At 44.3% G+C, this 16,317-nt stretch overlaps 1 protein-coding gene across 1 annotated transcript; it reads right to left on the reverse strand.

The window, feature by feature from the left end:
• Positions 1 to 4,024: 4,024 nt before the first annotated feature.
• On the reverse strand, positions 4,025 to 16,000 carry LOC146569257 (uncharacterized). Its single transcript, XM_085281354.1, has 3 exons — positions 15,811 to 16,000; positions 5,830 to 5,868; positions 4,025 to 4,416 (listed from the first exon to the last, which is right to left on the reverse strand). The coding sequence occupies exons 1-3, from the start codon at positions 15,998 to 16,000 to the stop codon at positions 4,025 to 4,027; spliced, it is 621 nt and encodes a 206-aa protein (XP_085137480.1).
• Positions 16,001 to 16,317: the final 317 nt, after the last annotated feature.

Here is a 16,317-nt window from a genome sequence, read left to right on the forward strand (position 1 = left end):
GAGCGTCATTATAGTCTAAATATGAAGTCCACTCTTTTTTAAAATATTTAATAAGTCTTCATCTTTAAGCAGTGATGTATTATATCTCCAGTTTTTACTTGGCGTAGTATTATTCTTGTGCATTAGTGTTAAAGATACAGGACCATGATCGCTGAGAGCTATAGGGTGAATCTCAGTGTCTGAAATGTCACTCAGCAGTGAGCTGCTGACCAAAAAATAATCCAGACGAGAGTAGGAGTAATGAACATGCGAGAAAAAAGTATATTCCTTACTGGTGGGGTGAAGGGAGTGCCTGTCACAGGCTGGGTCTCTGACCCAGCGCTCTGAGTTCATTTTGTATTTGTCTCATTTTAGATATGTGTAGTTTGTGTCATTCCTATTTAGCTTTAGTTAAGGAAAGGCAGTTGTTATTTATTGTTTCCTTGGTTTCTATGTTTGAGTCCTTGTATCATTCATCACGTGTTAGGTCTGTTAAGCTTGTGTTGTCATGTCTAGTTTCAGTGTTTCCTGTTTTATTTTGAAGGAGTCGTGTGTTCTTTGTTCATTGTATTTAGTTTCACTTCCCCTGTCCTGTCATTAGGTTCATGTCAGTCAGCTGTTCCTCCATGTGTTCCCACTTCCCCTAATCACCTCCTGTGTATTTAAGTCCTGGGGCAGGGATAGCGCAGTAGGTAGAGTGGTGGCCCCATGATCGGAAGGTCGGGGGTTCGACTCCACTGAACGGCTACCCTGAGGTACCCCTGAGCAAGGTACTGTCCCTACACAACGCTCCCCGGGCGCTGCACTGGTGGCTGCCCACTGCTTCACTGGGTGAATGGGTTAAATGCAGAGGAACTATTTCCCTATGGGGACTAACACGCACACTTTACTTTACACTGTGTTTTCAGTGTGTCATTGTCAGATCGTCTGCTTTGTTTGCAAGCCAAGAAGTTGCGTCAAGTTTCCTCATGTCAAGTCCATGGTCCTGTTGTAGGTTTTTAAGTTAATTTAGCTCACCCAGTTTAGTTTATTGTTAACCTTGCATTTTGCCTTTTGTTTACAGTTATTTTGCCAGCCTCAATAAATGGCTCGTTTTCTGTTATTCAAGTCATATTTCACATTTTGTTTCCGTCTGCATTTGGGTCCACCCTTCACTCTACACACAGTCAGCCCTGCTGATTGTGACAGTGCCATGCATCACAAAGACCAAAGTCGCTCATATACTGTTTGATTAGAATAGAATAGAATAGAATAGAATAGAATAGAATAGAATAGAATTCAACTTTATTGTCATTGCACATGCACAGGTACAGGGCAACGAAATGCAGTTTGCATCCATCCAGAAGTGCTTAGTGATATAGATATATTACAATATATATTAGCAATAATATAGATATGTAAGTATATTACAGAAATGGGTCTATTATGGTATGTTATAATGTACACGGTATGAAGTATGTTGTGAATATTCTATAACTATAAGTATGTACAGGCTGTAGTGAGTACAAGCTATGTACAGGATATGGACAGGATATAAATATGAAAAACTATACAGAATATGAAATAAATAACTTTACAGGAATCTGAGATATACAGCTATACAGAAATGGGAACTATGCAAGTTGTAAACAGTTGTAGGGTTAAAAATTATCGTATGTACAGAATGATTGTTTACACAGGGCTATACAGTAGTGCAGTTAAGGTAAGTGAGGGTGTGGATAATTTCTACAGAGGCTATATAAAGTGCTAGTGGTTGTGAGTGGTGGTTCACTCCATGTTATTATTGTGTGTTTGAGGGTACAGTTGTCCATTGTGTGTGTGTGTGTATGTTCAGTCCATGAGTTAACGTGGGTCAGATGTCAGGAGGCAGAGTTCAGGAGTCTGACAGCTGTGGGGAAGAAGCTGTTCCGGTACCTGGTGGTCTTAGTCCGGAGGCTCCTGTGGCGCCTCCCAGAGGGCAGGAGGGTGAAGAGTCCATGTGATGGGTGACTGGGGTCTCTGATGATTTTCCCAGCCCTTTTCAGACACCGCTTCCTGTAGATGTCTTTTATGGCAGGAAGTGGTGCTCCGGCGATGCGCTGGGCAGTTTTCACGACCCTCTGCAACGCCTTCCGGTCCGAGGCAGAGCAGTTCCCGTACCAGACTGTTATACAGTTGGTCAGGATGCTCTCGATGGTGCAGCGATGGAAGTTCACCAGGATGTCTGAGGACAGGTGGTTCTTCCTCAGAGTCCTCAAGAAGAAGAGGCGCTGGTGAGCCTTCTTGACCAGCTTGGAGCAGTTGGTCGTCCAGGTGAGATCCTCGGAGATGTGGACTCCCAGGAACTTGAAGCTGCTCACACGCTCCACAGCCGTCTCCTTAATGTGGATGGGTGGATGTGGGTCAGCATTCCTCCTGTAGTCCACGATGAGCTCCTTGGTCTTCTCGGTGTTAAGCAGCAGGTTGTTTGTGTCGCACCACTCAGCCAGACGATCCACCTCCTCCCTGTAGGCGGCCTCATCGTTGTCACTGATGAGGCCAATCACCGTGGTGTCATCTGCAAACTTAATGATGGTGTTGGAACCATCAGCAGGTCTGCAGTCGTGGGTGAAGAGGGAGTAGAGGAAAGGGCTCATCACACAGCCTTGTGGTACACCGGTGTTCATCGTGATTGTAGATGAGCAGTGGTTATCCAGCCGGACGTGTTGGGGGCGGTTGGTCAGGAAGTCCAGTAACCATTTGCAGATGAGGGAACTGATGCCCAGGTCTGTCAGTTTCCTGATGAGTTGTGAGGGGTGGATTGTATTGAATGCTGAGCTGAAGTCTATAAACAGCATTCTGGCGTAGGTGTTGTTGTTGTCCAGGTGTGAGAGGACAGAGTGCAGTGCGATGGAGACTGCATCCTCTGTGCTCCTGTTCTGGCGGTATGCGAATTGGTGGGGGTCCAGGGTGGGGGGGGAGACAGGATTTGAAGTGTGCTATATTTGTGGACTGCCAATTGCGCTGAGTTCCTGCTGTATTGAGCCTAACCATTTCTTCATTTAGTCCAAGGTTGAGGTCGCCTCCAAGAACAAGTGTGCCATCTAAGTGTTCAGAGAGTGCACTGAAAAAAAGTGAAAGAATGAGGGATCATCAGCATTTGGACCATATACACTTGCAATACATAGCTTTTTATCAAGTATAGATAGTTTAATGATTAAGAATCTGCCCTCTGGATCTATAACTGTATCGAGTACTGTAAAATTAATATTTTTATGTATTAAAATTGCTACTCCCTTTTGTCTAGAATTATAACAAGCTGAGAACACATTAGGAAACTCAGGTGTTTTAAGTTCATTGGAGCCTCTAAGAGGTCTGTGGGTCTCTTGTAAAAGGACAACATCTGCCTGTAGTTTTTTGAATTGGTTAAATATTTTTAACCTCTTTTCTCTGGAGCCAGCTCCATTTATATTCCATGTAACGAACCTTAGTGCGCCCATAGATGTCTGTGTATAACTAGGGGTGTACGCTGTGTGTGTCGCTTAGACAGGTGGAGAGAATACATCACTTGTTCATAAATAAAGAGAAGGAGAGAGAGAAAAAATGTGTGGCGAGATGCTCCCTGAGTTTGACTATGTGTATGCATATTTACTAATATGAGTAGGCTTGGCTTAAGTGTGTGTATCCTATACGACTGTGTGCGCTGTCTAACTAATGTAAATGTGCTGCCGTTGAGCGCATGATTGTGCGTGATCATGCTGTGCGTATAATGTTGAAATAAAGGATGTTGTTTGTGGATGAGTGTGGAAGCAGGTGATCGAGGCAGTGAAAGAAAATTTAAAAAAAGAAAGAAACCAAGGACAAGGGTGAGCAGCATAAAAACAAGAGGGGGAAAAGAGAGAAGAAAACGAGAAGAAAAAAACCCGGAAACATTCCAATGAAACCATTGACGGAGAGTGACGGTGTAAATTCTGCTATGAAATCACACTTAAGATGCGATTTGATACCGGTAAGTTAAACAGATGTTAATGCAAGTTAGTGTGAGTGGATAGGGAAAGAGTGTAGCTGATTCTTATCTGGTGTGAGGTTAATACAGCCACGGAGTGATGTTGGGGTCGCGGTGGAGCTGTCCGTCCACGTACAGCTGGTCCACAGCGATGACAGCGCGGGAGCCCTTCTGGATGAAGCAGCGTCGGATTGGGAAGAGGACCCTGCGTCGTTCCAGAATCTCTTTGGGGAACTGGTCGTTCACGCTGAAGTCCGTTCCTTTTAATTCCCTGCCACGACTTTTCACATGTTCCTTTTGTTTGAAGTGGCCGAATTTGGCCACAATAGGATGTGGTCTCCCGGTCGCAGCCCGCATGGGGCCGATGCGATGCACCCTATCGAAGACGATGATCTTCACCATGTCCTCCGGCAGCTTCAGGTGGGTTTTGATGAAGCTTTTTACCGTAGTCTCCGCATCTTCTCCAGCGGCTTCTGGAATACCAGAAAATACCAGATTATCACGCATGCCACGAGCTTGTAGATCTTTTCATCAAGACACAAGAAGTGGAATCCTTCACTGCGCACATTAACGCTGTGGATAAAAACATCAAGTTCACCAGGGAAGACACAAAGGACAACTGTTTGCCTTTCCTGGACTGCGCTGTGCACATTGAAGAGAACGGCAAACTCAACATCGAAGTTTACCGGAAGCCCACACACACGGACCAGTACCTCCTGTTCGACTCCCATCACCCTCTGGAACACAAACTTGGAGTAATTAGGACCCTACACCACCGGGCAGAACATGTTCCCTCTAAGCCTGAAGGAAAAAAGAAGGAACACACACATGGAAAGGAAGCACTCAAAACGTGCGGCTATCCTAAATGGGCGTTCTTAAAGTCAGCAAAGAGGCACAGAAAAGAAGACCAGACACCAGCGAGGGAGGATAAGAAGGACAGACGCAACAACATTGTCATCCCCTATGTAGCCGGTGTATCAGAGAAACTCAGGAGAGTTTTCTCCAAGCATGACATCCCAGTGTATTTCAGACCCAGCAACACGCTCAGACAGAAACTGGTTCACCCGAAAGACAAAACGCCAAAACACAGACTTAACAATGTGGTGTATGCTGTACAGTGCAGCGAGGAATGCCCAGACCTCTACATTGGAAAGACCAAACAGCCACTTCACAAGCGCATGGCACAACACAGAAGAGCCACCTCCACAGGACAAGACTCAGCAGTCCATCTGCATCTTAAGGATAAAGGACACTCTTTCGAGGATGCCAATGTTCACATTTTGGACAGAGAGGACAAATGGTTTGAAAGAGGAGTGAAAGAAGCCATCTATGTCCACTGTGAGCGACCATCTTTGAACAGAGGTGGTGGTTTACGACACCAACTCTCTGCCATCTATAATCCAGTTTTGAGATCCCTTCTCAGACGCCTTAACGCCCACTCACATCCTGGGCCATCTGACCTCAGGAATTCGCATGATAAGGTGGGGGCAGGTTTCACAATGAACTCACCCGAAACTCTGGCTGATTGGGACCCACACCCAGTTTCACACCTTGGCTCAGGCGATTAGAGGATCATCAGGGGGTCCTTTTGTCCCTCTGTGGGGGGTTACTCCCACTAGGTTTATATCTGGGACTCTCCACCATTTGACCTTAGAACTGAAGAAGCTTCTTGGATGAGAGGTGAAACGTCTTCAAGCAACTTAAAGAAGTCCAGACGCTTTTCTTTCCAAGCTCCTTTGACTACGATGACCTGGATGACTGAGAACCTTCACAGACACAACGGCTTCTTTTATTTTTTTATTTTCTCTATTGAGCTGGGTAACATTGTCTGTGAGAGATTTCACCGACTCCCTTAGCGTGGCATTTTCAGCAGCAAGCGTTTCAACCTTCTGCTGGCTGATCTCCAGGGATTCTCGCAAGGATTTAAATTCCCGGTGAAGAATCTCCACCAAGGACAGCCTTGCGTCGAAACTGGACAATCATTGGTCGATTGACTCCAGTATGTCGACAATATCTTTGCCGGCTGGTGATGTTGTACCGGGGGAATCTGCCGGGCAAAGTCTTTTCGACAATGGCGTGTCAGGTTTGGCCAGGGAAGCTGCACTCTTGGCCTTCTTCATTACGAGATCCTGGAAGCACTGATCAGTGTAATCTTGGAGAGCCTCTCTACTCTCCCTGTTGTTCTCCAGGGTGTTGGAGATGATTTAGACAAATGTTGTTAGCTATAAGACAATTGATAAGTGTATTTGGTAATACTGAAGCTTAAAGGAATTTGTTCAAATGTAAACTACCATTCGCTTTAATTTTACAACAAAATCTCCGGCGTCTGACGTCAGTTACAACATGAGTCGCTTACCTTGTCTGTCACTTCCGTCACTTACCTACCTCCCTCTTTGTTGTGTTTTTCTTGCTGGTAATTCTTAAGCAGTTAGACCTCTGTTTGCTCTGTGATTAACCCATATCTCAAAAGTTTACCGGCTGAAATCGGTATAATGCTTTTTCAATGAACAACATGTTTAAAAAAGTCACCCCAGATATGGAAAAAGGATCTTTGCTTTTTTGATTCTTCCTCTGTGGCTCTGTGCCTACAGTACACCTGATATAGATCCTTATTGTACGTATAATTATAGCATATTTGGTCACATCCTGTTTGCATCCAGCTCTTTGGGTTTGTTGTTAAAACAAGACACAACCATAGAAAGACAACATAGTAAAATATAAAATACAAAAGATGCTGCTACATGTGACAACTGAAGTGAAGACGATGAAGAGACTTAGATAGCATGCTATCTATCTATTTTTACGTTGTTGTGTAATTAAGGTGTTTTTTTGTGTAGTCAGTATGCATATCTTGTCGTTACGCTGTGTGATGGTAATATGATGGCTTCCCACATGTGTGCATCTAGAGGAGAAGAGATGGATCAGTGTGTCGTGAGAGCACACCTGGTTACAGTACTGTAAGTATGAGAAGATAAAAAGGACTAAAACACAAATCTCTACACACACGCACACACACACACACACACACACGTGTCTGCTCTGCATAAACACACATGCTCATCTTCATCCATGGTGCTGCTGGTGTAGCCTGGTAGCAGGCTGCTAGTTAATGACTGTGTTAATGTCAGTAAGCTGATTGGTCCGTGAGGTCATTTTGATTTTAGAAAAACCACAAGGCTAGATGACTAACGGCTATGACTCACTTTGCATCATTTTGCATCTATCAATCCATTTCTCCATGCAGTTTTATACAGAACAATGTTACTTAGAAAGTTTCCTGTAAAATTTTTGTCTTTCCAGCACAGGAAGCTGCACAGGATGGCTTCATATCTTCTGACAGCTTCATAATTGTGATGTTTTTCCTAAATTACTATAATTAGTTGTTTTTTTTTCTTCAGTAAAATGCTGGCAGGAAAAAAGTGTTTTTCTTGCACTGAAAGACACAAAGCGGACCTCAGATGTAACTACATGTGAAATGATGAACTTTCCCTCCAAAAATGTAATTGTGAAGTTTCTTCTTCAGAACGACCAGATTTTATTTGGAGGCAATATTGACCACTTAGCACTCAAAACAAGATTATATCTGTCTTCTCAGCTCCGTTTCATCCTTTCTTCTGCAGAGTGATTGCTGAAAGGACGGCTCACTTACAGTATGTTGATTTAGCACTTTCCCCTTCTTGGCCGGAGAGGTTTACAAAGACACGGCTATAGGATGCAGCGGGAAAGGAAAGAAGACAGAGACAGAAACATTTCTCTTCTCGTTTATCGGCTACTACTTTTCATCTCAATTCTCCTTCTCTCAGCCTCGTTCCCTCTCTCTCTCTCTGGCCTTTCCATCGTATTGATCAGCGACACCAGCAGCAAAACAGAGAGCAGAAAACGCTTTGTGATGTTTTGGCAGGTGAGAAGGAGGGAGGAAGAAAGAGAGATAGAGAGAGAGAGGACCAAAGAATAGGAGACAGGGTGGGAAATGAGATGGAGAGAAAGGAGGGGTAGTCTGTTTGAATTTTCCATTAAAAGAATCAACTGCAGCAGCCCAGGAGAATAGAGATGGATGAAAAGACGGAGAAAGAAGGAGACGATGGGTTAATGTCTCTCTCGATCACACTCTGACACACACACTGTACACGCACATACACACAATTCAGAATCGATGAGACTTCCTGGAATTGACAGTATAATTCTGTCAAAGTCTAACACCTGCGGTAACATCTTTGAGTGTGCTTCACACACTGTGTTTCTTTAATTCCTCTTTCTTACTGTACAGCCACAGCACTAAAATGGGATTTTTCTCAATATTAGACTCCAAAAAGCAACAATTAACAGGTGAAATGTGAAGATGCTTTTCTCTTACCAGTGTTGTGATGACAGTCATAAATGTTTAATATAGTTAATGCATCCTGCATAATCCACACTCTATCTGGATGAATCTCGAGAAGAGATTAGAAATAAAGTCCTCAGCCTGGAAAGGGTTAAAAAGACATTTCCAAGACTTCAGTGAACCACGGTGATTATTGGTCCACAGAGGACTCCTGGAACAGTGGTGAACCTTCCCAGGAGTGGCTGGTTTACCAAAATAACTTCAAGAATGCATCGGCAATGAAAGACACGAGGCACAGACGGCATCCTGACAAAATATAACTCAAAGTCTTGTCTCAGACTCAGGAGACTTTTGAAAAAACATATTGTGGACTGACAAAAGCTAAAATTTTTGGAAGGTTTGAGTTCTGTGACATCTGGCATAAAACCAGCACAGCCTTTCATAAAACATGGTGGTGGTAATATGATGGTCTATATGGCTGCTTCGCTGCTTCAGGACCATCTAGGCTGGCCACAATTGATGGAACCATGAATTTTGATCTCAAACACATCAGCATGTCCATCGTTTTCTGTCCAGCCATATGTGAAAATATTTGCACATGAATCCTGGCAAATGTGGTTAGCACTGTCCTAACAACACTGTGGACCAACAAATCATGAAGTAAGAGATTAACTAGAATTTCACTCACCAATACTGGAGTTTGTTTAATAATTTGTTAGATAACTGCATTACTGTTGCTCCAAAGGTCCAGTCCAGCGATGTGTATACGATGCATATTAGCCACTCACAGCTGACTACAGCAGTCTGTAAATGAAACAATGGCTACAGAAACCAAAAGCATGTCTTAGTACGAGGCTGTGCATGTGTATTGTAAACCTGGGGGGTGGATTCGACCTAAACAGATTGTTTGGCTGTTTGTCAGACCTGGAGGTTGTGGTGTGTTGATGCATTGTACACATCATGTTGAATTTTCATATTAGTACCTTGAGCTACCTTACCAAAGTGAAAAGTGTCATAATAGTCAATGAAATCTGTAGTTATTTACTGAAACTATAAATTTCTGCTGTTTGTTCAGTGAGATAAAAACAAAACAAAAACAAACCCAGGACACAGGCGTTAAAGACTTTAGCACCTCATCAGCTAATATTCAGAATTATGTGGAGAGATGTAAAATAAACAGCAAACCTGCGTGTATTTGGTTCTAGTTAAACGCGTGTTTATGTCTCTTTCTATTATCGTAATGATGCAGGATGCCAGTATAATCATTCTCATTGGTCACCGTTTACAGTTACTTCGTCTTTATATTTCTTGCTTAGCTGTTTTGTACGATCTACATTATAAAAGTGTCTGAAAGTAAACTCTGTCTAAATTAATATTGAACTGAGCTGAATTAAATTTTATCCACACAAAAGAACTCAGTGGTATGCTGCAATCTTTTCTCCTCAAGGTCAAGGTGTTTTCATTATGCTCACCTCCTTGAAGAAAGATTGTTTGTGTTTGAAAGGCTGAGGAAAATAAGACAGAAAGGCACAGAGCAGGAGAAAAACATGCCGGCTGGCAACAGAGAGCACAGTTTTGATGAGACAACAGATGTTCTAGCTTTCATAAACCTTGACCTAGGTAAAAGAGGAAGAGGACATCAAACAGAAAAAGAGATGCAATGAAACACAAACTACAGGAAGGTATTGAAATGTGGAGACAGGAAGTGTGTAAGCATTTTTCTTGTCTCCTTCATATCTTTTTATGCAAATCTAGTCCATACTTTGAAGAAGGATGCCTGCTTTGTCTATACTGTGTTGAAGCACGATTAGTTGGTTGTCAGACTGAAGAGGCAGCGGAAATGAGAGTGAGGGCTTTCTTGGGGCGAGGTTTTAAAATTTAGAGAAGATTTGAATATTCAGTGAATATCTGCTGTAAATCCCTTTATTTGCTGCAGATGTTCACTTATCGAGCTCAGAGAGCGTGTTTCTCAAATTTGTTTCATTTGAAATTGACAAAAACTAAACTTAATTTTTTTTCAGTCCTGTTTCATTTTTGTTCTTTTAATTTTGTACAAGGTAGGACTGCGACACTGATTCATTCTGAGTTCAGGAGTGTGCTGCTGTAACTACAGATTTAACACCATCCCAGCTACCATAAGGGGAGAGGCAAAACCTGGGTAGAGAGTAGAGACAGACAACCATTCACACCTATGGACAGTTTAGAATCATCGATTAACCCAACCCCACTAACTACCTTTGTCTGGACTGTGGGAGGAAGCCGGAAGAACCCACACAAACTCCACGGCCAGATGGTGGAGTCAAACTCAAGATCACAATGTAGCCTCAGTGTTGTGAGGCAACATTGCTGACCACTACTCCACCACGCTGCCCTGGGTTTAATGCAGAAGAACAAATTCTTTGCATGGTATTCTCTTCTTTGTATGTCTTTACAGGTAGATACCAAACTCTGTGGCCCACCAGTGGTACCCAGGTGGTTATCTACTTGGCCTGTTCCAAAGAACCTGGCCCTGGTTTTTAATACGCAGTAAATGGATTAAATCCACCTGTCATTTTCAAAGTATATTTCAATAGAACATCTCTTTCCCTTTGTTGTTCACTAAGAGCGTACCCGTGCTGCCCTCTGCAGAGCAGCAAAATCAAGCTCTTTTAACTCAGCCAAACACTTGCCATTGCCTGGGTGGAGCTTTATAGACAGGAAGAAAAGAGAGAGATCTAAAAATTTGTTGACCACCAAAATCTGGAATCTAACATTGCTCGTCCCTTCTGATATAAACATTAAAGATATCCGACTGAAAGTTTTCATGTTACATCTACGTCCACAGCACTGGATATATTTTTTCAGAAGCTTAACTCATGAAAGCAGGTTTGCTGACTACATGTTTATGTGGTTTAACCCAGCTGTTTTGTTTTTGCTTCATTTTTTTTTTAAATAAAAAATAAAGCAAGATTTATTCCTGAAGTCAAAGGAGCTTGCAAAGAAAAGCGTCTGGACTTCTTTAAGTTGCTTGAAGACGTTTCACCTCTCATCCAAGAAGCTTCTTCAGTTCTAAGGTCAAATGGTGGAGAGTCCCAGATATAAACCTAGTGGGAGTATCCCCCCACAGAGGGACAAAAGGACCCCCTGATGATCCTCTAATCGCCTGAGCCAAGGTGTGAAAACGGGTGTAGGTCACAATCAGCCAGAGTTTCAGGTGAGCTCATTGTGAAACCTGGCCCCACCCTGTCATGTGATTTCCTGAGGTCAGATGGCCCAGGATGTGAGTGGGTGTTAAGGCATCTGGGAAGAATCTCAAATCTGGATTATAGATGGCAGACAGTTGGTGTCGTAAACCACCGCCTCTGTTCAAAGATGGCCCTGAAATGACCTTCACTTTGACTGTTGTCTAAAAGTGAAGGTCAGGTTTTCAAACGTGACAAAAGTGACATTTCTTTCAAGCTCCCCTGTTGCTGAAACAGATATGACTATAAAAATGGGTTATAGAAATGGTCTGGGTGCTTATGGTACCACTGTTTACTAAAGTTAGAGTATCATTAGAGTAGCAGTTTTGTAAACTTGACTTGAATCAAAGTATGTTGTGATGGGATTGGACCAACTATGAAGCTGATGACTGTTTGCACCACAACCGTGTTTGAAAATAAATGTCTTTGTGCCAGATCAGTGTACTTCAGTGTACTTCATGTTGGGAAATATTAAATATACTAAGAGAGTAAAAACGCTACCACCTACATTTTTGCAGAAACAACATGGGAAATAAATACGATGCACTATGTTCAGCGAGTAAATAATCCATCCATCCATCCATCCCTGCTTTATCCGGGGCCGGGTGCGGGGGCAACAGCCTAAGAAGAGAAGCCCAGACCTCCCTCTCCCCAGCCACTTCCTCCAGCTTATCCGGGGGAACACCAAGGCATTCCCAGGCCAGCAGAGAGATATAATCTCTCCAGCGTGTCCTGGGTCTGCCCCGGGGCCTCCTCCCGGTGGGACATGCCTGGAACACCTCACCCAGGAGGCGTCCAGGGGGCATCCTTATCAGATGCCCAAACCACCTAGGCTGGCTCCTTTCGATGTGGAGCAGCAGCGGCTCTACTCTGAGCCCCTCCCAGATGGCCGAACTTCTCACCCTATATCTAAGGGAGAGGCCAGCCACCCTTCGGAGGAAGCTCATTTCCGCCGCTTGTATCCGCGATCTCGTTCTTTCCGTCACTAGCCACAGCTCGTGGCCATAGGTGAGGGTAGGGACGTAGATCGACCGGTAAATTGAGAGCTTTGCTTTTACACTCAGCTCCCTCTTCACCACGACGGACCCCAGCACTAATCCATCTGTCTATCTCCGGGTCCCTTCTCCCATCACTCGCGAACAAGACCCGAGATACTTGAACTCCTCCACTTCGGGCAGGAACTCATCCCCGACCCGGAGTGGACACTCCACCCTTTTCCGGCTGAGAACCATGGCCTCAGATTTGGAGGTGCTGATCCTCATTCCCGCTGCTTCACACTCGGCTGTGAACCGTTCCAGTGCGAGCTGGAGGCCCTCACCCGATGAAGCAAAAAGAACCACATCATCCGCGAAAAGCAGAGATGAGATTCTGAGGCCACCAAAGTTAAAGCCCTCCGCCACTTGGCTGCGCCTAGAAATCGGTGACAAAGGGCAGCCCTGGCGGAGCCCATCACCCACCTCGAACAAGTCCGACTTATTGCCGGCAATGCGAACCAAGCTCTTGCAACGGTTGTATAGGGATCGAATGGTGCGTAGCGATGGGCCAGACACCCAATACTCCCGCAGCACCTCCCACAGGACACCCCGAGGGACACGGTCGAATGCCTTCTCCAAGTCCACAAAACACATGTAGACTGGTTGGGCAAACTCCCATGCACCCTCAAGTATTCTTGAGAGGATAAAGAGCTGGTCCAGTGTTCCGCGACCAGGACGAAAACCGCATTGTTCCTCCTATATCCGAGGTTCGACTAGCGGACGAACTCTCCTTTCCAGCACCCTGGCATAGACTTTCCCAGGGAGGCTGAGGAGTGTGATCCCCCTGTTGTTGGAACACACCCTCCGGTCCCCTTTCTTAAAAATGGGGACCACCCCGGTCTGCCAGTCCAGGGGTACTGGCCCGGGAGGATGGGCCCATTTCCCCTTTTCAGGCTGGTGGCTGGGCCCCATGGACTAAGGCCCGGCCACCAGGCGCTCACCCTCAGGCATCCTCCCCGGGCCTGGCTCCAGGGCGGGGCCCCGGTAACCCTATATCCCGGGCAGGGTAAATGTTCCCTCAATGTTTTTCTCATAAGGGTCTTCTGAATAGCTCTTTGTCTGGTCCCTCACCCAGGACCAATTTGCCATGGGAGACCCTGCCAGAGGGCAAAAGCCCCCAGACAACAAAGCCCCTGGGTTCCCTGGGACACACAAAACTACTCCACCACGATAAGGTAGCGATTCACGAAAAGGGCGAGTAAATAATCTCTCTTCTAAATCAGTTTCTTCATGTCACCCTAATGCCTGCCCATCATCTGAAAAACCTGACACTGGGATGCCCGCTGGGATTGAAACGATGGGCATAGGCGTGAGTTTCTCAAAATGGGCTTAACTGGAAATTTCTATTTGCAACTTTACATAAATTTGGTTTTGGACCCTCTTTCATAAACTGGTTAAAAATATTATATAACTCCCCAACAGCTTGTGTCAGAACAAATGACCAAACATCCTCCAGCTTCTCTCTTCTGAGGGGCACCAGACAGGGATGCCCACTCTCCCCTTCACTGTTTGCTATTTTTATTGAGCCACTAGCAGCAGCAATTAGACAGGCTACAACAATTAAGGGCATAAAATGTAAGAATATAGAACATAAAATCAGCCTTTATGCAGATGATGTGTTACTTTTTCTCCAAAACTCACAAACCAATATCTCTGGGGTAATTGCATTGATAAATTCCTTCTCAAGTGTCTCAGATTATTCAATTAACTGGTCGAAATCAACAGTTCTTCTGATTAATTTCTCCTTCCATAATTCTTCTCCTTCCCCACTGCAATGTGGAAATATAAAATATTTAGGTATTAATGTCTCTCCTAAACTTTCAGAATTAACTAAATTAAAACACATCCCACTTTTAAAGACAGTAGAAGGCGACCTGGCTAGATGGAAATCTTTACCCATATCACTCATGATGGTCTTGCCAAAAATAAACTATTTATTTTCAATGATCCCAAATAAGCCATCACAAGATTGGTTCAGATCTCTAGACTCGTATATTTCTAAATTCCTTTGGAAAGATAAACCCCCACGTATCAGCTTAAAAACACTACAAAGGACCAAGGATAAACGAGGATTAGATCTGCCTAACTTTAATTACTATTTTTTAGCCAACAGGCTTCAGTTCATCTCTAGATGGTTTAAACACATGCTCTTAGATGAACCTTGGATAGATGTAGAACAGGCACTATGTAATAACCTAGAAATTTCAGACCTACCATTTATCAGCTCAAACATCAAACGACATGAATGCTTTAAAAGCATCAATATTAGCTCTTCTCTGACAGCATGGTGGGAGTTTCTAAAAATGACAGAGTCTTCATTAATCCCATGCAAACGTATAATGTCAGGTGTGTTTCCAGAACCACTAAAAACCTATACTGAAAAAGGACAATCTTGACAAGACACAAATGAACAACTACAGGCCGATCTCAAATCTCCCATTTTTAAGTAAGATCATTGAAAAAGCAGTTTCTCTTAGATGAACCTTGGCTAGATGTAGAAAAAGCACTTTGCAATAATCTAGAGATCTCAGACCTACCATCCAACATCCTTTGGTCTCAGATATGCTTAAAAACTTTTCAATGGATCAGAAATCCCAGTTTGCAATTAATACAATACAAAATATTACACAGAGTGCACTATACTGGTCATAGGATGTTCAAGATGGGCTATACGCCTTCCAACAACTGCTCACACTGCACAGCAAATACACCGGACAGTTACATCCACGCTCTTTGGTTTTGTCCACCAGTTCAGAAATTTTGGCGTGAGATATGTGAAGACTTATCAAAGTGTCTGAAATGTAACATTCCAGCCTCCCCTTTAGTATGCTTGCTGGGCAACTTGGATGAGGTCACTGCAGAAATAAACACAGCCCACGTTGTTTTTACTGCCCTATGCATTGCCAAGAAAATGGTCCTCATTAACTGGAAAAATAAAAATAATCTTAATTCTAACCAATATAGAAACCATCTAATAGATCACATTAGTCTTGATACAACATCTGCCATCACATTTGATCAATCCCTTTTGGCTCCTTTGATCGGCTTCATCACCTAGTGGGGGTGGGGGGTCATGGTTTGGTCCTGCCTTCGCTATTGTGGTTGATATGGGGGTAGGGACAGCCTTAGGGCGTCTGGGGAGTCCCTAGGGACGATTCCCTAGAGGGACTAACCTGGGGGATGTGGCCATGACCTGGTTAGGAGCTCTGGGGCTCTTAGATGGTGTTTTCCTTGTGGCTGCGTACAGCGGAGATGGGGGAGGGTCTGTGCTGGCGGACATTGGTTACTGGCCTGGTAGCCTGGCTGCCCCTTGGAGGGTCTGGGACGGGTGTGGAGGCTTGGGGGTCTGGGGGTGCTCCGCCCCCTGGTCTGGGGTGCTGGCTGGGCCTTGGGGGCTTGGGTCCTGGCTGTTGTGTCGCCGGAGCAGTGGGCGGGTGGGTGCAGGGGGGCTCAGCCCCAGTGCAGGGGACCTCTGGTGCATCGGCCCTACTAGGGGGCTCTCTAACTGGTGGGGAGATTGTTATACAGTGGGGCAAAAAAGTATTTAGTCAGCCACCGATTGTGCAAGTTCCCCCACCTAAAATGATGACAGAGGTCAGTAATTTGCACCAGAGGTACACTTCAACTGTGAGAGACAGAATGTGAAAAAAAAATCCATGAATCCACATGGTAGGATTTGTAAAGAATTTATTGGTAAATCAGGGTGGAAAATAAGTATTTGGTCAATAACAAAAATACAACTCAATACTTTGTAACATAACCTTTGTTGGCAATAACAGAGGTCAAACGTTTACTATA

The sequence above is a fragment of the Mchenga conophoros genome, linkage group LG7 (genome assembly GCF_057382185.1).
Source record: "Mchenga conophoros isolate Kocher_MC1m ecotype Shallow Benthic linkage group LG7, M_conophoros_male_GT1.1, whole genome shotgun sequence".
NCBI lineage: Eukaryota > Metazoa > Chordata > Actinopteri > Cichliformes > Cichlidae > Mchenga > Mchenga conophoros.